Source organism: Halichoerus grypus, chromosome 2 (assembly GCF_964656455.1).
Source record: "Halichoerus grypus chromosome 2, mHalGry1.hap1.1, whole genome shotgun sequence".
Classification (NCBI taxonomy): domain Eukaryota; kingdom Metazoa; phylum Chordata; class Mammalia; order Carnivora; family Phocidae; genus Halichoerus; species Halichoerus grypus.
This window is the reverse complement of record NC_135713.1, coordinates 26176039-26202862: the sequence shown is the minus strand read 5'-3', so window position 1 is coordinate 26202862 and position 26824 is coordinate 26176039. Positions and strand designations below refer to the sequence as shown.

The following is a 26824-nucleotide window of genomic DNA, read 5'->3' as shown; positions in this document are numbered from 1 at the left end:
AAATAAAATAAAATAAAATAAAAATAAAATGTTCATCAGGTGACCATGTATAGTTGGGCGACCAATTTAAAAATCTTTTCATTTAAAAAAATCTATCATTTCATAATGCTTCAAACCACTGTACTTACTGAGTCACTTAATCCAGTCAACTTAATAAAAACTTACCATATGAAGGAATAGGAGATAAAGGAAAGAAGATTTTTAAACAAACCTTTACCATTATTCTTTTTCACACCAAAATTTCCCTTTGTTACAACAAATGAACAAACTTCATAGTGTAAGAATCTGGATTAGAGAGAACTAAACTAACGAACACAATTCTCATTAAGTCTCAAGACGTCAGTGTTTTCCTAAGGTTTGGCAGGTTTTCTTTGGTAAGTTTCCTTTCTTACCTAGGATGAAGTTATATTGTGCTAACTGTGCGTTTCTGATCTTCTTATTTAACGTACAGCCCGGATCCAGATCAACGTCCACCATGAATTTAGCGTCATGGAATTGTTGCCGTACCTATTTAAACAGATACAGAATTCTTCAGATCTAAAATAAGAATTATATTTTGATCTTAAATGATTTTATTTAACATATGATTTGAATAGTTATGCAATTATTAAAAAAGGAATGTTAGTAGGTATATTGAAGAATATGTTATTAATCTGTGACTTGGGACTACATTTTCAAAAACTAAAATGACATATTTTGCTTTTGAGAGGTAAATGTTTTAGAAAATCCTTAAAAATCAGAATTCAGGCAATCAGCTAAATTTAATCAGTTCTTTACAAAAGAAAAAAATCCTTTTGCAAACATATCTTATGGTCACTAAATAGTTGCCAAGAAACAAATTGCTTATCAGTCTCCACATTAATACATAATGATGGATGTCCAATCTAACACAGAATGTAATATTTCTGATCCCTCAAATAGGCAGCAAGCTGGTAACAGGAATTCAGTTGTTGCTGTCATTTGTGTGTGCAACATTTTAATATGAAACGTTGACAGCACAAACAATAGGCCCAAACCATCTTAATAGCTTTTTGTGTTTCTAGAGAATGGAACACAGTCATATAAAATTGTCTTTTAACACTAATTATTTCTTTAATAATAACTTTGTGTATAGGACCTAAGCTAAATAGAACTCTATAAGAAAAAAAAATAGAACTCTACAAGAATAATTTATGTATAATAAAATATCAAGTTTGAGAAATACTAAAAAGTAGTTTTTTTCTTTCTGAACAGGTATTTTCTTTTTGATTAAAAAAAAAAAGCATTTTTTTAAGAGAGCGTGCAAGTGGGGGTGGGGGTTGGAGGGGCAGAGGGAGAGGCAGAGAGAGAATCTTAAACAGACACGGGGCTTGATCTCACGAACCTGAGCCAAAATCAAGAGTCAGACGCTTAACCGACTGAGCGACCCAGGTGCCCCAAAAAGAAACCTTCTTAAATGAAGGAGCCAGAGGCAAAGATCAAATTGGAATTTCTTGAAATAAACTTCCAGGAATCTAAAGTTGGCAATCTACATTAGAGATTATTATTCCATGCCTTTTTTTCTCCCCTCAAAAATACCATCTCCACTTTACCATCTTAAGTTTTTGTATATTAAACAGTAAACAATGTTTTCAATATTTTTCCTTTCCAAAAAAAGGCAACACTACGTTAAATTTTATTAATTTTACGTTAAATTAAACTAGATTAAAATTTCCATCTACCTGACAACCAATTACCACTAACAGGACAAAAAGATCTGAATAAACCATTTTTATTTCACTAACAGGCTGTTATGTCTACATGATCATTAACCAAGAGGGATTTTTGTTAAGTACGCAAATTTTAGAAGGGTTCTTGCATGGTTTATTACAGGTGCCAGGATAAGACTATACTTTCAACTGTAAACTATTTTAAAGAATAAAGCATAGTGTTTTAGTTTCTTCACACGGGCCCTTGTGTGCATGTGAGTTGCACTACTCAGGAACTGGTGAAGTGGATACTCACAGGCTGTTTAGCACATCTGGTCTCTCGTCATTAAGTATCAGTAGTAGTAGTGCTCCCCCACGCGTCCACTCAATAGAACCAAAAACCCCATGCCTGCATAACTCCAAATACCACCCCCACCACTGACGGAACGGGGGTAAGTCTATTGTCACAGTTGAGAAATGAGTTATTTAATTACAGACCTTTCCCCTACCATGTGAGCTTTCATAGTGCAAATAAGAGAAAGTACAATCAATTAAGCATGGGACATAACTGATTTTTATCATTTATAACTAAAACTATTGTGCGCAGTAACAGAAATATAGTACGTCTGAATGGTTTGCTTTTCAGGTGTTCTAATGTTCATGAATTTTTTTTAAAAACAGTTAAGACCTGAGTACAATTTATTCTGATGATCTAGAAACATGATGGTTTTGACGTTATGATATTGTTCCCTGATATTTAAATCTGTTTTAACTAGCCAATTTATTACTTTTAGCTTGCAATTATGAAACAATGATTATTTATAACACGACTTTTAACGATTTGAAATTCCTTAGTATGGAATTGTCCCTCTAACAGAACAGACTGTTCTAGTCTTTAAGGTGTGAAGCATGAATGGATATTTACAAATCTGTTAGTAAGGTAGTTTTTCAATGGGTAGGGCAAAACATGGGTCTGGCACACCATTAAGGTAAAAGAAAATTTGCAAATAATTGAAGAAATTTACATTACAAACATGAAGCAAAATTATTCTTTGATCAAAGAGCAGCTTAAATTGCATCATGCATCTGAAATTACGTATCGTACTGGGGCATTATTTCCTCATACAAACACTAAAATATACAAGTGTATTTAAAACACTATCCAAATTACGTCTTCTGATCATGAAACGTAGGAAAGTATCAAAGAGGTAATGTAATCTGTTCAGAAATAGGAACATTTCTCTATACCACAAGTGGCTTGATCTACCAAGGATATGTATATCTTATGAGATATAAAAAGCCAAGTGGCAGACAGTAAATTGAAAGAAAAGTTGTATTTAAGGATTACCTTTTGGGCATATTCATCACATGTTGGTCCCACTGGAACTACCATTACCTGGCGAGGAGACAGCCAGAAGGGCCTTTAGAAGAAATTAAAAATATTTAATGTGGATTGGGGTCCTTTCCTAAAAAACGATGGCACATTTCTTAAGTCTGCTTTTCAGTATCTTCCTAAAATATGTAAGGGCCACTTTATCTATTTTTTTTTATTTTTTTAAAGATTTTTATTTATTTAACAGAGATCGAGAGCACAAGTAGGCAGAGCGGCAGGCAGAGGGAGGGGGAGAAGCAGGCTCTCCGCTGAGCAGGGAGCCCGATGTGGGCTCAATCCCAGGACCTTGGGATCACAACCTGAGCCGAAGGCAGACGCTTAACCGACTGAGCCACCCAGGCGCTCCAAGGGCCACTTTAAAAAACTCTCCCCTGACCCTTATATCCAATAAAGACTAAAGGGAGGGGATTCAGGAGCAGAGAGGGCAACTTAAATCAGGAAGATCCGTAACTAAGGTTTGGTTTACTAGGCAGATGGCAAAGCACATTGAGGGCAGGGACTATGCCTTGCACCTCAACGTATCAGGAAACAGAACATCACGCACCAGCTGCCAGAGGGGCTAAGAAAGAACTGCATTTAGTGATTCACTGTTCAACATTCTCTTATTAATTATTCTTCATGGGGGACATGGACCAGACCATGCCTTCAGTTATTCAAGATCCATTTTGCGGGATTTAGCAAATTATAAATGATAACTGGTGACAGTATTTGATAAAAATGAGTGTTTTCACTTTTTTTTTGAAAGGCAGACTGCCACCTGTAGCGCCTCTTTTGATAATGTCTGGAGTCTTGCAAGCCTGACTACCCTAAGTTCTCCTATGTTTTCACTTCTTATTAAAAACTGACCATTTGTAACTCTACTGTGCAGTATTTCAGGTGTCAAATCCTCCCTATGCTGCAGACATTAGGACTAGTGTTTCTCTTAATCAGTCCTCTAGTTTCAGTTGTTTTATTACAGCAGGGAAAAGGCACTAAATTCTGCCCGAACTGGCTGTTTCCCACCTATTACAGGTTTGACAGAACAATCAGCTGAGGATCGCCCTAGTCTCTAGAAACCACGTAGAGTGTTTTCCATATTTGATTTGATTTTGTGAAACAGAACTGAAAAGAGATGATCTCATTTCACTGACAAGTATGAGAAACTCCCTTTAATGACTGAACGAACCAAATTAGAAATAAAATTGAAATGACTACCATATATAAGGTAAAACACATTAACATTTTACAAAAGTTTTGTATCAATACAATTAATATGGCAGACTCTACAAAATGGGTGTTTTATAACCTTGTGTGGCTTTCAACTGCCTTTACAAATTGTGGGCCCAGACAAAACTGCTTAAAAATAAAAAGGAAGTCATGTGCTCATATCCTGCCAGCAAAAGCATAATCTTGTAGAAACAAGACAAAAAATGTTGATCAGTCTGGAGTCTGTACTTTCAATTAAAAAGTAACTGGCGAAAGATTTATACGATCTGAAGAGAAACCAGAGTACAAATCATGGAACACTACATCAAAAACTAATGATGTAATGTATGGTGATTAACATAACATAATAAAATAAAATAAAAAAAAGAACCCCTGAAGTAAGATCAATTAAAAAAAAAAAGTAATTGGCTTCTAAGGGATGTCAAAATACTTGCTTATTATGATCAGCAATCCTCAACAAAGTAAGCCCAAAGCCTACTCTTGTTTACTCAGACAGAAACATCAAAACCATATTAATCCCAAAGCAACAAATGTGCTTCTTAGTGTATAATAACTCCCAATTAGAGAGTATTACATAACATTCAAACAAATCAAATTCTGAAATAAAAATACTACTAATAATTATTCTTAAAGCAAAAATTTGGGTTTAGATTAGGATTCCTTAGTGAACACCTGTCATTAATTAGAAGTGACCAATCAGATCATTCTCCTTTTCTACTGCATAACTAAACTGGACAGCAGACATTTCTTTTAGTCAATTTACATTGTCTAGACAAAAACAATGACAAAAATTACCATTTGCCGCCAAAGTTTTCAGTGAGGATAGCAATCATTCTTTCCACTGACCCCAAGATGGCTCTATGGACAATCACTGGCCTTTTCTTATCATCACCATCATGGCTACATAGGAAAAAAATATTATTTTACTTTACATATTCCTTTATATCCCCCTAAAGACGAGTACTCAGAGCAGACTCCAGAAACTCACCTTACAAAAGTGAGATTAAATCTGATGGGCAACTGAAAATCCAACTGGATTGTTGCACACTGGTGGTACCGACCAATTGCGTCTTTAATCTGTATATCAATCTAAGAAGTAAAGACGTAAAGACTGGGTTATTTTAAGATGCTGTCTGTATTAAAGCTCAACTCAGTAGTTATAACAAGACTGGCTTTCTTTCTTTCTAACTTAAAGTATGTCTTCTTCACCCCAAAATAAAAATCACATTACTCAAATATACTTTCATACCGACCTTTGGACCATAAAAAGCTCCATCTCCAGGATTTAACTCCCACTTCTCACCAAATTCATTCAGACTGCTTTCAAGTTGCTAAGGATAAAGCAAGATGATCTTTATTTTTGTTCATCTGCAACTTCCCTTCTTCCAGCCTGATCTAAGACTAAAACTACAGTAATTACTTTCTTGGGTCCCTATTTTCTGTGTTAGAATTCTGTCCACCTAAACATACTCACATACAAATCCCCTTTTCCGAGAAATAACTGAAATTCATCAGTGTATAGGTTTAAGAAGCACAGCACGATGGTTTGATTTATACTGTAAAATGATTATCAGTTAGATTCAGCGAACATCCATTTTTCACACAGACACAATAAAAAGAAAAGAGAGAAGAAAAAAAGAAGAACATGTTCTCCCTGTGATGAGAACTCCCAGGATTTACTCTCTGACCAATCTTCCTGGGTATCACACAGCAGTGTCTGCTAAAGTCATCACGATGCCTATCACGTCCCTGGTATCTGCTGTTCTCATGACTGAAAGTTTTTATCTTTGGACCACCTTCCTCCAATTCCCCCCTTTTATAAGTTACAGCTTGATGACTGAAAAAATACTCAACCATTTGTAATATGAAATCATACATAAAAAAACTAGCTTGCTCAAACCTAGGAACCATTTCAATTTTCTCTTGCTTTTAGCCATTTAAAGAGCCTTGTTTCTTGGAACAAGTTCATTTCAGTCAAATAGTACTCAAGCAGGCTGAAAAACAAAACTTACTTTCTCAGCTTGATTCCATACTTCAATATCTCCAAGGAATTTTTCTGGGCGAGTAGACAGGTTCAGTTTAAAAGAAAATCCAAATATGCTATATACTGTACGCAGAAAATCCAAACAACCTTTTATTTCATCCTCAATCTTTAAATTAAAAAAAAAAAAAAAGACAGTGGTAACTCTCCTTGACTTTCTTCACAATTCTTTCAAATTATTTTATCCCACAGAATCTCGTAATACCTGCTCTATGGCACAGAATATGTGAGCATCATCCTGTTGGAATCTTCGTACCCGCGTAAGTCCTGTGAGTGCTCCCGACAACTCATTCCTATGAAGTACCCCAAAATCAGCTATCCGCAGAGGCAACTCTCGCCAGGATCTTGGCCGATGATCAAACATAAGGCTGAAGAAAAAAGAAAATTAAAACCCACTGATAATTAATTTCACAAGCATAAAACTACTTTTCTAATATACGAAAGGCTGTCTATACAAGCAACACTTCTCAAATTCTGCACTTCATACCACAATGTAAGCACTTGCATGAATAAAATAGCAAATAAATTATAATACAAACATCCACAACTAAGAGAAAATAAAAACTGATTCCCATGGGTCTGGAGTCAAATCCTTGTGCTCAATATTTCCATTAATTTGAGGACTGCCTTTAATGCTCATATTAAAAAAAAAAATCTTAGCTCCATACTAATCATTAAATACACTGGAAACTAAAGACTGTGCCTTCTTGTCACTCCCAAAACTGCTTCAGTTCTGTCTGAAGGTGCTTCAGCAACTTTAGAGAATCTGGGAAAACTAAGAACAAAGCCAGCTGGCCCCCTGACTTACAACCCAGTTCCCTTATGGAGATTCCCCTCCCCCGTCACCTTCGAGGCCTTGCTGCTCGGAGCTGGAGATACTGAGCCACTGACAGCCACCGGCAGCCACCGCTCTCCCTAGTATTCCCCTGAAGTCACTCTTCGTCTAACTTTCAAGGATAGAAAGTGAAATAACTGCAAAGCAAGGAAGATCTCCCAAGTATGTCAATTCATTAGCAGGTTTTAAAAAAACATGTTTAAGAAAAAGAAAAAAAAAATTCTAGAGAACTGGCCATGCCCACATTCAGTCTACCTGTTTTATATTCTACCTGTTCGCTGCTATTATCCCACTGCCATTCTTGAATGTCTACATATCTGAGGCTCTAACTCGGCAGGAAAGATGTTATAATATCACAACAAAGTTACATTTAAATATTCTTCTGATTCCATAATTTGTTTTAAACAAAAATTCTTTCAAAGGAGGGAGAGCAAACCAGGACCAATTGCAGCATGGGAAAATCTTCAATAGGAACTCAAAACTGCTAAATACCAGTGTCCGGGGCAGTTCATGGGTTTCAGAGCAAATAGCTCCTTCTCCACCTCAAAGGAGAACATGTTCTCACTATAGTGCTGCCAGTGGCCCGATGTCACCCAGAGTCGGCTGTTGTAGAGGTTTGGGGTGACCACCTCCTGGAATCCTCGTTTCCTATATTCGCTCTGTTAGAAAACAAACACAATACACATGTAGGAAATAGAGAAGTTCTTATTTCTGGTGGGAGTAAAATTTAAAGAGCAGTTTTATACTAGGATCTAGTGAAATTCAAGATGCACATACGTTATAATATAGAAATTCTACTTGGAGGTATATATGAAAGAAGAAACTCCTGCACACACATAAGGAGGCCTATCAAAACAATGCTACTCTACCGTACAATCACTAATACGAGAAAAGTAGAAATCACACCAGTGTCCACCAATAAAGGAATGGGCCTAGTGTGGTAGTTAAAGAAGAGAGTAAGTAACAAGTGAAAATAAACAGGATTTTTAAAATATTATGATTTTTTGCATTATGAAGACTGATACACAATGAGACTTCACGTATGTAAATTTGAACTATACAAACACATAAATAATTTAGGGTACATATGTATGGGGTAGATATAAAATAACATGAATCTATGCTAACTTCAAATACTAGTTTCTTCTAGGAAAGGGGGGAAATGAATCAAAAGGGGTCCTAAAAGGGAGCTTTTTTCGTTACTCTACACATATTACTTCACTTAAATAAAAAAATCTGAAGCAAATATAGCCCAGTGCACATGTGTGGTAAATCAGGGGGTGAGTATGCAGATGGTGGTGGTGTTATTCCCTACAAACCTGAGCCTGAAAGACTTCTTATTTTATAAAGAATAAAAAAGCAATGTAAAGACTAACTTGTTTTTTTGAGGAAAATATAAATGGTCAAAGAGCATACAGAGCTCCCACTTTAAGTTCACCAGCTTCTCTGTTGTGTACATACCCACGTATAAGGACAAAGTCATGTATTAAGAGGAAGGAATTTTTTTTTTAAGTAGGCTTCATGCCCAGCATGGAGCCCGATGTGGGGCTTGAACTCATGACCCTGAGGATCAAGACCTGAACTGAGATCAAGAGTCTGGATGCTTAACGGACAACTACCCAGGTGCTCCAGGAGGAAGGAATTTTTTAAACATTTTATGATAATTCACACTTGCATTTTTATTCCTTTAAATGTTTCTTCTCAAATACAAGATTGTTTTTTTCCTTTTAGTAGACCTTATTTAATATAATCAACTTTTTTCTTAAATTTACAGAAGAAAATAATGAATATGGTTTACCCTGATGAATTCAATAAGTGTATTATAAATGTATGCTCCCTTCGGCAGGAAAAAGCAACTTCCAGGGCTGAGTTCATGAAAGAAATATAGTTCTTGGTCCTGAGTAAAAGAAAAGCAAAAGAATGTTTATATAGGCACGTAACATCAACATAAACTTCAGTGTTCCTGAGTCCAGAATACGACCATGATATCTCGTATTTTAATGTGTGCCATTCCTACATCAAAGAGAACGCTGTTAACTTTTCTGGTGTACAATTCAATAGTATAGAATCGCAGCTGATTTATAGCTTAGCATTAAGTATGGTCTCTGCCTGTTACATTCCGGAATCCAGTCAAGTTTACCCAAGAATGACCTGGAGCAGGGGTTAGTTCTTTTCAACTATCCACAGTGGGAGCTCTCACAGTTTTAATTCCTCAAAGCTCTGAGATGTGAATATTGTTTCTTTTTTCTTTTTTTTAAAGTAGGAGCAGCAGGAAGGAGACCAGGAAAAGGACAGAGATAATGAAAGAGAAGACACAGATGAAGCTGCCTGACTTTGGGTTTTGGTGAAAGCAGCACACCCTCCTACCTTCTTGCTTACCACTCCCCCACCAAACGCCCAGAATTCTCAGGGAGGGGCCCCACCAACTGTTGGTGCTTCCTTACCACTGGAATTTATTTCAGGCCACCGAGAGAGCAGGGTAGGAGATGGCACAGAGTGAACACAATTTTAGAAACGTCATGTTTTTATCAAACCTAATTTCCAGTTTAGAAAACACTGAGGGGTACAGGGATAAAGAAAATGACACCATAATATCCACTGGTGACTTGCTATGTCACCTTGGGCAACAAGAAGATTAATTCTAGGGGAAATTGGTTTCCACATCTTTAAAAGAAGTCCGTGAGACCAGGAAATTTCCAAAGTATCTCCCAGCTCTATGAAACCCTGCTATGCTGCTTTTACAGGAAACTAGGTCATCAGTATCTGTTCTTAATAAAAATAGTAGTTAAAATGAGTATTTCGGTGGTACTGAGCACTAGATCCTAGAAAGATAATATAGACAGTAAACAATAAGTAAGATAACAATAAGATAATAATAAGATAAGTAATTTATGGATTATATAGGATACACCACAATACAGGAAAGCTACAGCATCTTTTTAAAAGGAAATTCCTAGTACTTAATACAACTAAGTTGCAAATAAAAATAAAGAAAATTCAGTCTAGAAACATTATCATTCTTTTTTAACATACCCTCCCAATTTTCCTATGATCTCGGTTTTTAGCTTCCTCTTGGAACTTCTCCCATTCTTTCAACATTTTAGGATCTGGGAATGAAATGCCATAAATTCTCTGGAGAGTCTCCATATCTGCTTTGCCTTCCCAGTATGTGGAGGAATTCTGAAAACAAAGATTAACCATGAAACAATATTCAAATTTGTTACTAACTCAATTATTTCGAACGAGATGTTATTTCTTATAATGGTCTATGAGTCAAATTCATAGTAGTCCTTATGACAAGAAAAATGGTATAAAAGGTGCACACTTACTAAGCATCTCACAGTTGCTCTGAAGCCGAGCTAAGGTACAAAGCTGGCTGTTTGATTCCCTCAAAAATACCTCCCTCTCAACCATTCACTCAAGCCACAACTCCACAAACATGAGATGCAAGGGCATCTCCCACAAGAAGATTAAGTAAAAATGGAAAGTAAACCAACAAAAAATATCTTGAAATGACCCAATTTATTCTTATAATTTAAAGTGCATTTGAATAATCACCCATAAAACATTTATGAACTGGCAAAAACTGGCAGGACTAGTTTAGTTAAAAAGCACAAATAAAATAATTATTACTTAAGACAGACAAAGAGCAAAAGCACACACTAATAGTAAGTTTCAAAACTCTTCAAACCATGACTGTGTGAGTTTTGGGAATCCCCTAAAGTTCCATCTCCACGTGCTCTGGTGATGAATGGTCACAGCTTCAGACTTTCAGTTAAAAAAGACTAGTCACTTAAAAAAGACAGTGCCTAGCATGAGAAAAAATCCATCCTTATATTTGCAAGAGAAAAATAGGCAGAAAGACAAACCAAGAGAAGTTTAAACATATACAGAGAGACAGACACATTCACATAGTCTTTAAAGTTACAGGGCTTACTTTGTGTATTTTCAAAGTCTTAATTTTGCCGGTGTGTCTGACATGAGGACCCCGACAGAGATCTATCAAGGGGCCACACCTAGAGATAAAAAGAAAGGAAGTTTAACAAAGACTTAAAATGACATATATGCCAGTTAGTGACATTTAATGACAACTGACATTCTCACCTATAGACTGTGGTAGTTGGAGTATTCACTTTTTCATTCAGTATCCGGCATTTGAACTTATTGTACTAAAAACAGGAAAAATTGTTTTGTAAAAAACCCTCCTTTAATTTTTATCTCTAAATACTACAGCTAAAATATAACTCAACATACATCTTATCGAAGCATTGCAGGAAAATAAATATGTCAATACTTCATGTTCTAAAAACACTGTTACATTTTTCTAAAGAAAAGAACAGGCTTCAATTTAATACACTAAACCCCAGTGTGACAACTTCAAGTAACATTACAGAGTGACACAGAAGTGGAGGCTGTATGTTACAGCTCAGTTTACCTTAAACATTTCTAGTAAAGTTTCTTTCTTTACTTCCAATCTTTCAAAGGCTTGTTTTTCTTTAATGATTTTCTTACATAAAGCCTCCAAAGAAGAGAAATCATTGCTGGACACACCGCTGAAGGAAAAGGAAGTATAATTAATCTCTTTCCATTCTATTCTACTCACATAGTAGCTTGGAGGAGTATTTCTTTAAAAAAAACGTGAAGAGTTTTAATATAAAAAAATAGACCCTTGCATCATATATTAGAATTTTAAACTAGATATTATTATTGTTATATTTTATATTTTCAGTGGCTTCTACCTTGGTCATCACGGAGACTTCTCACTAGTGAACCCTCCCTCCACCACCTCTATGACCGGCTTCACTTTATTTCCCAACATACCTTAGGGTTCTACCTCCATCGATCTACAAAGGAGCTCTTATAAGTTACTAGCACTTCCTAAGTTACTACAACACTTCAAGTTTTGATAGTGGAAATACTTGGTGACTATTAAGCAGTAAGCCTGTTATCATTCCTTCCTTACTGAGAACTCTTTAAAAATAATATATGGACTTTGAGTAATTCAGAATTTATTTATTTTTTATTCAGTTACATAACTTACCCTTCTTCAAGGTACATGTCATAATAGAATCCATTTTCTATTGGTGGACCATAACATAAACATCCACCATAGACTCTTTCCATGGCTTCACCCATGATGTGAGCACTTGAGTGCCAATATACCTGAAAATGCAAAGAAAAATGGGATGGTCTGAGTTTGGGCATATATGCTGTCAATTAATACGGCTGCCTTGAAAAAGATATATAAAATTTACTCTAAATAAACCCAAGACATGAAAAATCTAAATTTAGAAATGTATAAACTTTGGTGTGATTCTATGCAGAGCCAAAATGATTTAAGAGGGTTTTAATTACTAAGTTGCTTTTGTACCTTAGAGATCGTCTGGTTTAGTTGTTTCCAAACTAATTAAATTCAAATTAGCATCATTAATTACAAGGGATAGATTCTGTTCCCTGAAAACAACTGCCACTCACAAAGTGACTGTCTTCTTGACTGTAATGACCCAGGGTCTTTGGAGACAATGTGCCTATGTCCCACATCCCATGTGCTATGCTGTGGCCCTTACTGAGATGTGGGACATTACTTAAGAATTACATTCTCTTTTTCCTTATTGGCCGCAAACAATTAAGGTGTTGTAACTTGTCCGCACAACTCATTTATAAAACACAAGGACAAACATGGACACTGAAATCTGATGGCAATACAGCTGACCCTTGGACAATGCAGTGGCTAGGGATGCTGACCTTCCATGCAGTCAAAAACTCAGTATAACTCATGACTCTCCAAAAACCTACTAGTAGCCTACTATGGACCAGAAGTCTTACTGATAACATAGTCAGTTGACACATATTTTGTATGATATATGTATTATATACTGTATTCTTATAATAAAGCTAGAGAAAAAAGTTATTAAGAAAATCATGTGGAAAATACATCTACTTTATCAAAAAATACTTACAGATATTTATTTATAGAAAAACAATCTGTATATTAGTAGACCTCAAACTCATATTGTTCAGGGGTCATCTATACTTGGTAGATGAGTCAGAATATATCCACAACTATATTTTTAAGATTTGTTAAGGTACCAAAATGATTTTTAAAATTTTCATTAAAAACTTAAGGAATGCAGAATACATCTGAAAACCACTGATACACATACATATATAAACTATCATAATAAAACAAAATATTTTATTTCCCTTTATATGGTATACTATCATGGGGAAATAAGAAAACCTTGCCATCAAATGCAGGCTGATTTTTATAGTGCTTTCAAGCAGATTTGCATTTTAAGATGAGGAAAATATGGAAATTAACTGTCCAATAGGAGAGTAGCTTAAAGAATTGTTCAATTTTATTTGTAAAATCTATATATCTTGCTTAAGTGTTGACTGACAGGGCAGAAGCAATTTTTACTTGCTTTACCAGAACACTTTTCTCACTGAAGTATCCAGTAATGAAAATAAATTTATTCATGTTCACTTCTTTTTTTTTTTTTTTTTTTAAAGATTTTATTTATTTATTTGACAGAGAGAGAGAGAGCACAAGCAGGGGGAGTGGCAGGCAGAGGCAGAGGGAGAAGCAGGCTCCCCGCAGAGCAGGGGGAGCCCGATGTGGGACTCGATCCCAGGACCCTGGGATCATGACCTGAGCTGAAGGCAGTCGCTTAACCAACTGAGCCACCCAGGCGCCCCTCATGTTCACTTCTTAAATACACAAGGCAAGCTCTTTTATGCTGCTCCCTAAATGAAAGATAAAATGAAGATTTCAAATATGACGAGACACCAATAAACTCTAAACCCACTGACAGTGGGAGCAGGAAGACACTGGAAATGTGAACCTTTATTTTGAAATTCAGTTGACTACTAAATAAAAACTTACCGCTTGAGCTTCCTCATCCTCAAATTTGAGAAGCTCCAAGGTACAATCTTCCTCCAGAGGACGGTCTACATCCCAAACAACTTGATTCACTTTAGCAATAACAGTGTTGTCAGCCAGGCCTTGACTTAAAAAATATACACACAAGCATATATATAAACAAAAGAATGTAAAAAAGACTCTCTTGTAGTACAACACTTAATCTGAGAACAAGAATAGGAAAATAAACGCTATATATATCTTATATTAACACTACATACATTACTTATAACGTATATTATAGCTTTCTGAAATAAAATGGAAAAAGCAACAACCCCCAAAATGTACCCAAGTATAACTAGAGGATCCCAAAAATCCAGAACACTATTATTTTACATTTAATGCCTCTTATTTAAGCAGACACAACTGTGATAAACAATTTTCAGTGGTTTGATTAATCTTTTCATTTCTCCAAATAAAGTTTTCCACAAAGCCAAGCTATTTAGGCTCCAAAAAAGAAAAAGAGGGGCTACTAAGTAACTCTTCTGCTCTTCCTCCTACTTGAAATCTGTAATAGATTTTTTCTGTGAGGTAACGCTAGCCACAGAATAAATTCTGTAAATGACTAAGATGGTATGATTTATAATAAGCATATAGGTAAAATAAAGGACTAGTCAATAAAGCTTGTTTATAATATGGATTTAAAAAGCCATTTACACACACAGCACAGAGTACACAATATAAACTATCACCAAGCGATTAAGACCACACTATCAGACCACACCAAGTGGAACAGCCACAGGAATTCTGAGGACTGGAAAGCAGCAAAAGTCAGATTAGTCTGGACAGGCTTTGAGGATAAAGTAATGAGGGGCTGAAAGATCAGAAAAGGAGAGGAGGTGGCATTCCGGACGAGGGAGATGTGTGTTAAGAAAGGTTCAGGAAGAGGAGCCTGGGTGGCTCAGTTGTTCAGCGTCTGCCTTCGGCTCGGGTCACGACTCCAGGGTCCTGGGATCGAGCCCCGCATCGGGCTCCCTTGCTCAGTGGGGAGCCGACTTCTCCCTCTCGCCACTCCCCCTGCTTGTGTTCCCTCTCTCACTGTCTCTCTCTCTCTGTCAAATAAATAAATAAAAAATCTTTAAAAAAAACCCCCAAAACCAGAAAGGTTCAGCAAGCTGCATAGCTAGAGAACTGAGTAAGATGAATCAGATTACAGGTCTGAATGTGTAGCTAGAGAAGTAACAGTCTGTAATAGCCTAGACAACTCAACAAAAGCAGACAGCACTCTATACTTTGAAGGAAAAGTTTACAGTCTTTGTAATGTTAATCTTAAATAAATCTACCACCTGAAGGCTTCAGCTGGCTAGACATGCAGTGTTGGATGGTTCTCTTCTTACTCTGTATAAGTACAGCTAAGTACATACAACCTCCCCCACTTGAGATTTAGGACAGCACTGTAACAGAAGGTAAACCATAAATTCCCATCCCATTTTCAAATTCACTGAATTTCCAACAGATTACATCCAATGTTTTCTTTCCTTCTGAGATCATATAAAGCCAACAAAATGAAAAAAATATACACATTTCATAAGACATACATGGATCTGGCAGAGAGAAATCTATTTTATCATATTGGTGTAAAAGTTTTCAGAAGATTAAAGAATTGGCCAAAAGGTGACTAATATTCTCCATATTCTTTGGGAAGAAAATGGCTTTTATCTCAGGGTCCAAAACAGTGCCTTGAGTTGCTAACAGCAGAGTTACTTTGAAAATGTAGATATGCACAGACCATATTAGATCATTTCAATTTTCCAAAGAAGGGATAAAGTAATTAAACTTTCAGATTTAAAACAAAACAAAACTTCAAAGAAAAACCTTTTGAAGCACATGGAGCACGCCTTCTTTTTTCTTCCCTTTTGTATTCACAACTACCATCCAAACCTTTCAACAGTCTGTTACTCATGCTATAATTTTTCACACAACAGCAAGAATTTATTCTGTACTTTTGTAAAAATGTCTTAAAGCACCCCCACTTGCGGATCAATGCTTTATGTAAAATTTTGTAGTTCTCAAAAAAAATATTTTCTAATTGGTTATTTGATAAAATTACAATGTAATCTGGAGGACAACATTGTAGAATGTAGAGAAAAAGTTCCTGGACTAATAGGAGCCTGAATTTTAACACCAACACAGCTACAATCTCAGTGTGCAACAACGGAGGATTACCTTAATCAAAATGCCCATGAAAGTCACCTCTAAAATGAAAGGGTGAACTTATTCATTTAGAGGTCTATCCAGTTATTTATGATCTCACATGGAAACCTTGATATTACAATTTCCTTCTTACTTCCTCTGGAGTAAGAGAGAAGTACCTTAGGTAGAAGCAATGGTCAAATTAACTGAAACACTCCATTTTCTTTGTAAAAAGTACTAACTAGTGTCCATGACACAATAAAGATTCATGGCTCAAAGGCCAACTGCTTCTACGCTCACCAGCTGCATAGTGGGCTTACTGCTAATCAGCTAGGTTGGTTCCCAAACCTCTGTATGTACTTGTTTTAGGCCTTAGGTCCAACAATATGAAGTTGATGATAATCAACCATTTTTGACAGTCGCATGGTGATTGCAGGTGGTTCAAATCAACATATAATGAGATAATAAAAATAAATTAGAAATAATTACATATATAGGGCGAAAGATATAGTGAATATATATTTACATGTTTTAAATTAAAAGGTTTAAGACAGAAGTTGGCAAACTCTTTCTGTAAAGGGCTAAATATTTCAGCCTGGACCATACATGGTCTCTGTCATATCTTAGTTTTCTTTCTTTTTTTTTTCAAACCATTTAAGAACCATGCTTAGCTCTTGGGCTGTACAAAAGTAGGCTATGACCACAGTTTGCCAACACCTGGTGTTAGATATGTACATCAATTTATGCTTTCCCATCTTTATCATTTCCTATAAACAACTATTAATCCCAATCATATCAGAGTAAGAAAGCTTGACTCTACTACAAAGTATGCATCTAATTCTCAGTTATTTCTCTCAACCCAATACAAGTTTTAAGATCAGACATGGTCCTTTGGATTTATTAAAAATAGTACATTATTTTCACGTGTCCTATATTAGCTTCTTAACGTCCCCATGTGAGATGTTCTACCTTCATTTTTAACTTCAAAACAGACATTTAAGTCAAAATAAGTGAAACACTGTCTACTTGGTTTTGTGATATTTACAATCAAAGTAGAAGAACTAATAATATAAAATCCTTTGTAAAATAAGACCAAAGTGGACTCTCTCAAAAATTAACTTTGAATCTTTTTTTTCAAAGGAGTACCTTAGGTAGAAGCAATGGTCAAATTAACTGAAACACTCCATTTTCTTTGTAAAAAGTACTAACTAGTGTCCATGACACAATAAAGATTCATGGCTCAAAGGCCATGACTTTTTTTAAAGATTTTATTTATTTGAGAGAGAGAGAGAGAGCACGCAGGCACACACGAGCAGGGGGAGCAGCAGGCAGAGGGAGAAGCAGCAGGCTCCCTGCTCAAGCCCGACGCAGGGCTCAAGCCCGACGCAGGGCTCAATCCCAGGACCCTGGGCTCATGACCTAAGCCGAAGGCAGACACTTAACCAACTGAGCCACCCAGGCGCCCCTTTAACTTTGAATCTTGAGTATAGAGCTCCACATCATTTTGATTTTTTAAAATCCCAAATAATATAAATTAAACATTAAAAATACAAACAGTAACATAAAAATATTATGAAGATAAAACTTTACAATAAAAAAATTTAGTTACAAACAATAGAAGGTCAAGATAGGTGTAGCTTATACCTAATTCCACAAGCAATTTGATATGGTGTAGTTTTCCAGGATTCTGCATTGACCTGTTTACCATCAGGCAGAGTGACTTTAATCAGCTTGCTATCTTTTTCTGCCTTCTCTGCCAGAATGGAATCATGCTCTGCTTTTAGTTTATTATACATCTCAAGACGTGTGTTAATATATTCAGGCCAAGGATTCAACTGCAAGACAACAAATGAGGAAATAAATGATCAGTAAATACTTGCTTTCCTCTTTGGAAAAAAGAAAGAAATAATAAAAACAGACAATACAAAAATTATGATTACTAATGCAACACGGTAAATGGATTGCCCAAATCACTAAGCACTGGCTTAATCATGTCCTAAATTAAGGTAAGAAAAAGAATTAAATGCTGTCTTCTTATAATTTTTACTATAAGAATTTTTTAAAAAATAGAAAAATACAAGTAACAACAGACACGTGGGCTGTTAATATCTTAAATGGACAATTATTACCATTTGCTATTTGCATAAGGTGATTTTTTCCTTTAAGACATTCTCTGAAGGTCTTTTCTAATCAAATGACACATACAGCTATAAACAATACTAGAAATAAAATGGCTTTTCCATTTTGTTTCAATCTTGTTCAAGGGATGGTCTGTACAGCTGGTCAGACTATACGTTCACTTACAATTCTTAACTAACCAACTATGAATTCATTTGACTTACGGGCTCCCATTCACAGAAAATTCCCTCTGAATTCAAAGAGAATAATACCTGCACATTGCCCTGAGAAGGGAGGTAAGACAAGTACACAAGTGATGGGAGCAGAGAGGAGGAGGAAAGGTCTTAGACAGCTCACTGTGAACTTTTTTCCAGACAGATCATTTAAGACACATATGGTCACATTTTGTACTTAAAATACTCTAATCAGAAGGGTCCTTTAGTTGCACCTTTTGTTTCCTCTTTGCAGGCTAATTCTCAAGCTGTGACGGAATAACACGTACCACTGTACTGAAAGCATGAAAAACAGACGAGGAAACGTACACATTTTTCTATTTACTTGCAAATTTTAAAATTCACAATCAACAATTTCCCCCACAATTACAGTGGACTAAATGGACAAAACCTAAGAGAAGTGGTTAGGTAGGGCTGTAAGCAACACTTAGTTCCTGATCACCTACAAAAGGACCCTTCAGTAAATGAAAGCACTAGAAATTTACCAACGCAGCATTCGTAAGAGCAGCTCTGTAAAGCCAGTTTACGTGCTACAGGACACTTCTACAAAGCCTGCTCCTTTGTGCTTCTGCATCCTGGTAGTTTTCTAAGGAGTCTCTAATAAAATGCAATGACTAAAGCAAAAACTGAAACGTGGTTCACAGCAGTTCAACTTCAAAAACAAAGTGGGAAGACGAGCTTAACTGCCTCCTAAAGCAGAATACCCAGAAATCAGGTTGATTCTGGGCTGACTTTTGAAATGCTACCTCCTCTCAGTGTGAGCTGGGGGAACTGTAAGCATTTTCTTTACAATGGAGAGGCCTCAAGGAGATCTATCTGGCTCAAAACCAAACCCTAGTGGCAAGTCCTTGTGGAAACAGTGTGATGGGTCAAGGAATTGGGCCCTCTCTGGTTTCTGTTGCATTCAGTGTAAACTTAAACATCAAGTCTCTACCTCTTAATATCTCACTGAATGAAATGATCAGACAGCTGGCATCCAATCTGGCAACTGAGTAATTACCAATCCCCTTCTTTCCAACTTTTTTCCTCTTTTTTTTTCCAAATCTAATCCCAAAGATCGTCTTGCAATTGTACTTCAATGTTGTTTTCCTTTTTCAATAATAAATAGCTGCAAATCTTTTTCCACCCTGACTTTCCTAATTCTTCTCCGAGTGTTCCACCTAGTGCCATGTAAACCATTACAATCTCATACAGAGTAAGTCTGAGACAGCTCCTGCCACCTGTCAATCTTTGATAAGAGGGCTCTAAAACATTCACCTCTGCTCGGCCTCCATCTCCAGATCCTTCTTTGTTCTTCTTCTTGCCTCCTTCCTTTCGCTTCTCCTCCCCAGCACCTACCTATATAAGCAAAGAACAAATAAGATTTTATATTTTACTCTAATTTGACACCCCTTCATGCTGTACCCAGAAAACTGAGGAATTTTAGCATGTATTTAAAAAAAAGGCGGGGGGGGGGGAGTAAATCTGATTTTGAAAGACTAGAAGATTTCACCACTGTCAAAGACAAATTAACAAGTTGCAATAAGGACAAGTCTTAAAAAAGTAGAGAGGAGTAACCTGATAACATTCAAGTCCTCCGATTTCGTTTACTTTGCTTGTCCTGTGATTCTCACTTCAGGTTTGCCTGGACATATACTCAGTATATGGCCACAAAAAAGCATGCAATTTATTCAGTAATAGTATTTGCAGAAAAAAAAATCTAATGTTTTAGATGTGCAAACTTAATCTCTCCAGGGAAACTGAGGCACACACGTGAGAAACTCCCAGAGAAGGAAAGAACACAGCTGCAGCACTATGGTTAGATGTTAAATAAGTTAGGACAACTGACTTTAAAGGATGAAGATTTCAACAGGCTGGGTTTTAAGAATGGAGGAAATAAATTGTTGGAAATGTTGAGACAGAGAATGAGAAAAAAATGGGAGAGAATGACAAAACCAGGCTGACAAAAACAGATTGTTTTAAGAAATCATGTCAGTTAAGACAGACTAGGGCTTAGACAGAAGCAAATACTAAAGGTTATGGGGTTACCATAAGGAATGTGGACTTTAATTAGAAGTACATGAAGGCACAGAAGGTTTTAAAGTAGTAAGTCCTGTGCAAAAAGGCAACCAGTGTAGAGTTGGTCTACACTGGTGGTTGTCAACCAGAAGAAATTTTGCCCCCTAGCGGATACCTGGCAATATCTGCTGATACTGGTTGTCACAACTGGGGGGGGGGGGTGCAACTGGCATACAGTGGCTAGAGACCAGGGATGTTACTAAACATCCCACAATGCACAGGTCAGCCTCCCCAAACAGAGAATTATCCAGTTCACAAGGTCAAGAAACCCTGAAATTCATTATGGGATACTGTGAAGAGTATCTTCACAGAAATGAATTCTTTACTTCACTGCTCAGACAGAAACATTCTAAAGCAAATTGCACTACAAAAAGTTTTACGATGTACAAAGTTCCCCACAAACAATCGCATCTATTTCTTGGCAACCCTGTGAGATTGACATTATTATCATTCCCATTTTACACATATAATTAAATGGGAAAAAACTAGATGATTTTTCTAGGTTCACACATTAAGTCACAGGAAAGATACCCAATCAGGTGCCGACAGTGGTCCACCCTAAGGAGGGAAGTGATGATCACCAGTGAAGGAGTTTTGAGGGTAGAACTGGGAATAAGAAGGGGGGGCTTTATTATAGCTTTCTATATGTTTGTGGTCTTTTTTTTTCCTAGCAGTTTTATTGAGATATTTTCCTACACCATACAATTCACCCATACAAAGTACACAATTCAGTGGTTTTTAATGTATTCATTCAACCATCACCAAGATCAATTTTAAAACATTTTCATCACCCCAAAAGGAAACACTGTATCCATTAGCAGTCACTCCATTTTCTCTTCTCCCCAGCCCCTGGCAACCACTGATCTACTGTTTCTATATATTTGCCTATTCCAGGCACTTCATATAAATGGAAGCATACAATATGTGGTCTTTTGTGACTGGTTTCTTTCACTTAGCATGATTTCAAGATCATTCATGTTACATATATCAGTACTTCATTCTTTTTTTTATTGCCAAATAATATTCCATTATTTATCCATTTAACAGTCAGACATTTTCAAATGTATTACTTGTATAATTTAAAAATTAACTAAATTAAAAAATATATGACTTCCAATTTCAAGCTGAGCTAAAACTTTTCCCACTCTGGGATTCTGGATTTCACAAACTTTTCAGGTTCATTTATAGTCAATAGATAAATAATTAACATAACTTAAGCCTATTCTAATCAATAAAGCACTAACCAACAGGGTTACAAGATTCTCTATATGCCTTTGCTCTACTGTAGAAATGATGCAACTAGTCAAGTATCTCTGGTAAGAGGGATGAAATTTAATTGCAGATGTGTGCAGGTTTAAAATGGAAAAAGAATGAGACACTTCTACTTTCCGGAGTGTATGTTTTTGGCTTTGGTCATATGGATATCTGCCAAATGAACAGGAGTAGTGGAAAAGAAGGTGAAAATTAACAGAAAGGTTTTCTGTGTTCTAAATACCTCTTTTTTAATAAATGAGAATACGGGCCCAAGGAGGGTAAAGTATTTTGCCTATCTGTATACAGCTAGTAAGTAGTAGAGCCAGGACATTGAAACAGGTTTCTCTAGAACCCTAAGCTCCATCCCATCTTTACTACAACAATTAGGAAGATGCTGGGCAACTGTTCTCTATTTCCAACAAAAACAGAACAAAAATATGTGAATTTATGCATTGTGTATCTACGTATAAGCAATCTAAAATTTCAATCCAAAAGTTGGAACACAGTTGGGACTGTGAAAGGAAGCTACAGAATTACCTTCCTCAGGGATATTTAGGAGTTGAAGGAAAAGTACCTACAGAGTGTAGTGTAATTAAATTCAACCCCAGAGACTGGGACAGCTGGTCTAGTCCTGAAGTCCAATAGTTTGATGTAGTATCTGTCCCTGACTCATTTCTCGGCAGGGGACAGGAGGCAGGACAGCACCAGAGCTATGAGTACTGTTACAGAATATTGGGTTTGAGCAAGGTACTTACTTATTCTTTGCCTATTTCCTCATCTGTATAATGAGAATAGTAACAGAACCTTCTTCATAGTTATGTAAGGATTGAAAACGTTGAGTTAATGCATGTAATGTATAATATAGTACCAGATCCACAGTTAGCATTCAATAAATATTAGGTATTGCATAATTATTACAGAAGAGAGAAATCATGTATTTGTTAGCTCTACATCACCTTCAATTAAGAATGGCATAACATAATATTTGTGGACATGGAAAGTTGTTGACTATAGACTATTAAGCAAAAAAAGTAAACAAGTTACAAAACAAGAGAGATACCATTTTTAAGTGAAAAAATATAAACAGAGAAAACTCTATGAATAGGCACCATTTATCACCTTAAATTTGATTTATACGGTTTAGAATGTGCACATATGAATTTTCCCCATTCTATTCCTGAGTTAGAGGACATCTTCATTTTACTGAGAAAATTGTGGCTTCTATGTGATTTATCTTTTCAGAGAGTTAGGGTTGAGGCTGCTTTAGCTTAAGACATCACCACTCCTCACTTGGACTACTGCAACAGCATCCTGCTTATGGCCTCACCTCTTTCTAACATACCTTCCATCCCAATGCCAGAATGATCTTTAAAAACTACAATCCACATCTATCATTTTCCTGCTTAAGAACTTTCTCCTGTAGATCACAATTTCAAGTATCTCCTGAAATCCTTCTAAGAGCTCTAGCTCCCCCCCCCCTTCAGGCTGATCCCTTGCAAGCAACCTCACAGACACTTTGGGTGTGCCTTTTCACTGCCCTTGCTACCTTTACCTGTGGAAGCACTGCCCTGCCTGGTTTACCTAGTGAACTTAGACTCGTACTTCCTAACTGGACTCAAAGGAGCCCTGCCCAAGCAGGGTTAGGCACTCCCTCTTTCTGTATTCCCATAGGGTTGATCACACTGCACAATGACTATTTTCCTGCCTCACACACCAGGCTGTAAAGTCCTAGATGTCAGGCACTGGGTCTTTTTCATCTGCCTAGCTTCATCTTCCAGCAGTGCCTGGCAAAATGAATACCTGACATTTGCTGATCATAAAAAAAAAAAAAAATTCTCATTCTGGTGGTGTGAAAGTGACCTGGGAGTTGTTCCTAAGGAATGGATGACACCAAAGGGAAAGTTCAAAGATGAAATGATCAGCAGGTGTGAATGTGATAAGGCATGTCTACAGCACCAGGCAGGGGAAGTGTGTAACCTCTCTAAGGTTTGTCAACTGGGGTCACCCGGCCTCTACCACTTACTTATTATAAACCACCCAAACTTGGGTAAGTTGGGTCAGATCTCGGGGATTCGCTTTTCCCTCCCTTAAACTGAAGCTCGTTACTCCTACAAGGTTTTAGGATTAAATGAGGTTCTGCAATGTTCTTCCCGCCTAAAGTGAGTAAAAAACATTACTCTGGGAGTCCCGAGTCCTAGATTCTAATTCTGTCTCGGCTTCTAATTAGATGTCTGGCTCTAAGCTAGTCCCTCTCTCAGGGTCTCAGTTTCTTCATCTGCTAAAAGAGGATGGACCTAGAGATGACCTGCAAGGCCCCGCCCTACTTTATAAATGGACAGTCTCTGCCCAAAAGAGGCTCTGGCTCGTCCAGGAGCTCCATCGTCCCCCTCGGGTCCCACGCGGGCCGGGCCGCTTCCTTCTTCCTGCCTGGTTGGGCACCGGGGACACCAAGCAGAGCCCCAGCCTGCTTCCGGGACCCACTCAGTTCGCTCACCGACTTCTCCTCGCCTCCCATCTTCCCTGAAGGGCTCCTGTCCTTCTCCTCCGACATCAACAAACCACAAAGGAAAGACGGAACCCAAAAGCGACGATCTGGAAGACACGAGAGCCGGAGCCAGTCAGAAGCGGGCTGGGACCCCAGGAACACTGCGCTTGCGCCACGTGGCCCGGAAAAGACCAGCTGATGCAATCGGAAAGCGCCCAAGCCCCGCCTCCCAATCCGCTGGCAGAACGGGCAGCCAATCGACAACTGGGGAAGGTGGGTCCTTCCGTCTCTAAACCAATGGAAAAACTTGGTTTTTCCTTTAGGAAAACAGTGCGGCGGCCTGGGAAAGGGATCCGCGGGCGCTAAACCTGTACTCGCTGCGGGTGCAGGATTTAACCCCTAGAGCCTAGAAGTCCTCAATGCGCGTGCGCCTTTTTTTCACGCATACTCGCCTATTAGTCAAGGACCTTTCCAGCCACCATAGCGAGTGGGAGGGGCTAGTTTCAAGCTTCTAGGAAGTCTCCGGGGACCCGAATGCTGTGCCTGTCACTGGGACGGATCCGGGTTAGAGCCCAGGGTTTTCTACGGCTTCTGCTCTGCCTGACCTGAGTGACTGCCGAGTTCTGGGGCCTTCCGAGGGTTCTCTGTCTGTAGCGGTGAATGGAGCTCTCCTAATGGCAGTTCAGGCTTCCCGAGATCCAAACCTTGATGATCAGGGACGAGCGCCTTTCCTCGAACCTTCCTTAATATGTGCCTCCGCCAATCTGTAATGCGTCAGAGAGCATTTCCAAAGGGCCCAGGAAAATACGAGACTTTTACTTAAGGAAATAAACACGCTGACTCCAGGATCTCACGCATAAGCCTCAGTGTTTGGAATCGAATGGGCCTATTTTTATTTATTTTACCAGCCAATTAAAAACAAGTACTAACTTGAAACCGGAAGTGCAATGAGCTCATTCACAGTTTATGTAGTTCATCACTAAGTTGTATGAATTTTACTTTCTAAACATCAGGCCTCGACAACCCGCCACCTTCAGAGCCATCCTTCCACAAAGAACAACAGCTTTCTAACCTGGCATTTCGTTTTTCACAGGGCACCAGGATAGTCTTTTCAAATATATATGTGATCAAGGCAACATTCTGCTTAAAACTCTTTAAGTGGCTTTCATTTACTCTTAGAATAAATGTAGTTATGGCTTTGAAGCCCGTCGATTGCCCAATTTTCTCGCCCCTTCACTACACACTGAGCTGGAACTATAGTAACATTTTATTCCTTAGGGGTTCTCCCACTTTTTTTTTGGTACGTGCTGAGGTAGTTCTCCCCATCCTCTCCTCTGTCTGCCTCCACACACTTTTTGCCTTTTGAGCCCCTACTTATTTGTCAGATCTCAAGAATCGTTTTCTTAGGGGAACCATTTCTTGACCACCCTTACTGGAGGGACCAAGTCTCCCTGTTATATCTTCAGGTAGTTTCGTGTAGCTCTCAGTAGCACTCATCAGATCAATTTCACAATATAAAAAATTACTGTCTTCTACTTTGAAAACTTAACGAAAACACGACTTGTATATCTTTTGCCAGCATCTAGCAGATGTAAACCTGGCAAAAAGTTGTTCAATAAATGTTGGGGCATTAATAAGTGTTGAGATATATTTTATTTGAAAAATTACTTCTTAATTTGTATTGTCAAAGAAAGGAGTCAAACTCCCTAAACTACTATATCTAGAAGGTTTATAATAAGAGTAGATTATTGGTACTACTTGGTGGGTGTTCTCCTTAAGAAGTTCCGGGAGTTTTATACAATTTTAATAGGCTTAAGTAGACCAATCTGACTTATATTTAAATTACAATGAGAATCAACAAGATCTAGTCTTACTTTCCAAAATAAAATAATTTAATTATGCTCATTGTATATACGTGTCTGAATTGTATGCTAATTTTTAAAAAGATACCAAGGACCAGAAAGATGGAGACTACTGAATTTTCTAGACGAAGAACAGTATAGGCTAACAATTGCAGACTCACTTTACTGCTACGCAACTTGGCCTGTAGCAGCTTCTCTTAACCCCTTGTTCTCATTCAACCTCAGAACCAGCCCAGGTCTGAGGATGGCAAAAAAGAAAAAGCAAAAATCTTTTCTGGAGGATTCAATGTGCTATGGGAATGTAGGGGAAGCTATAAATATACCCTGCTAGTGTGGAAACCTCTCAGGGAGATATTCCAATGGCACAGTGCCCTCTAGTGTTAGGAAGAGATTTTTTTCCCCCCCATCATATGTGCATTTAGGGTTAAGCAAAGATAATGGGAGCTTCCAACAGATCCCAGATCCAGAGGACAACATGCTGTTTTTCAACTTTTGTCTGTTTACTCACAAGATTGACATGCAGTGTTATAATTGATGCCCTCTAACCTACATACATTTTAGGACAGTGACTCAATTGCTCTGCCTTTTGAGAAGTGAAATAAAATTATTTATGAACT

At 37.4% G+C, this 26824-nt stretch overlaps 1 protein-coding gene across 3 annotated transcripts in view; it reads right to left on the bottom strand.

Moving 5' to 3' along the window:
- Nucleotides 1-24511, bottom strand: part of LOC118530667 (threonine--tRNA ligase 1, cytoplasmic) — a 33309-nt gene extending 8798 nt beyond the window's left edge. For 2 of the 3 annotated variants that reach the window (XR_013445514.1, XM_078066614.1), the window contains exons 1-18: nucleotides 24355-24510; nucleotides 19806-19886; nucleotides 17842-18032; nucleotides 14029-14152; nucleotides 12184-12305; nucleotides 11578-11695; nucleotides 11247-11311; nucleotides 11080-11158; nucleotides 10176-10322; nucleotides 8941-9039; nucleotides 7635-7801; nucleotides 6513-6675; nucleotides 6279-6416; nucleotides 5520-5597; nucleotides 5255-5355; nucleotides 5062-5166; nucleotides 3016-3088; nucleotides 393-507 (exon numbers count right to left, since the gene is read on the bottom strand). Coding sequence is in view for 2 of the 3 variants with exons in the window: in XM_078066614.1 (XP_077922740.1) it covers nucleotides 393-507; nucleotides 3016-3088; nucleotides 5062-5166; nucleotides 5255-5355; nucleotides 5520-5597; nucleotides 6279-6416; nucleotides 6513-6675; nucleotides 7635-7801; nucleotides 8941-9039; nucleotides 10176-10322; nucleotides 11080-11158; nucleotides 11247-11311; nucleotides 11578-11695; nucleotides 12184-12305; nucleotides 14029-14152; nucleotides 17842-18032; nucleotides 19806-19886; nucleotides 24355-24411 (2023 nt within the window). In the remaining variant the exon portion in view is untranslated. Of the gene's footprint in view, nucleotides 1-392; nucleotides 508-3015; nucleotides 3089-5061; nucleotides 5167-5254; nucleotides 5356-5519; nucleotides 5598-6278; nucleotides 6417-6512; nucleotides 6676-7634; nucleotides 7802-8940; nucleotides 9040-10175; nucleotides 10323-11079; nucleotides 11159-11246; nucleotides 11312-11577; nucleotides 11696-12183; nucleotides 12306-14028; nucleotides 14153-17841; nucleotides 18033-19805; nucleotides 19887-24354 lie in introns of all 3 variants that reach the window. The other variant, XM_078066615.1, reaches the window with a different exon arrangement.
- Nucleotides 24512-26824: the final 2313 nt, after the last annotated feature.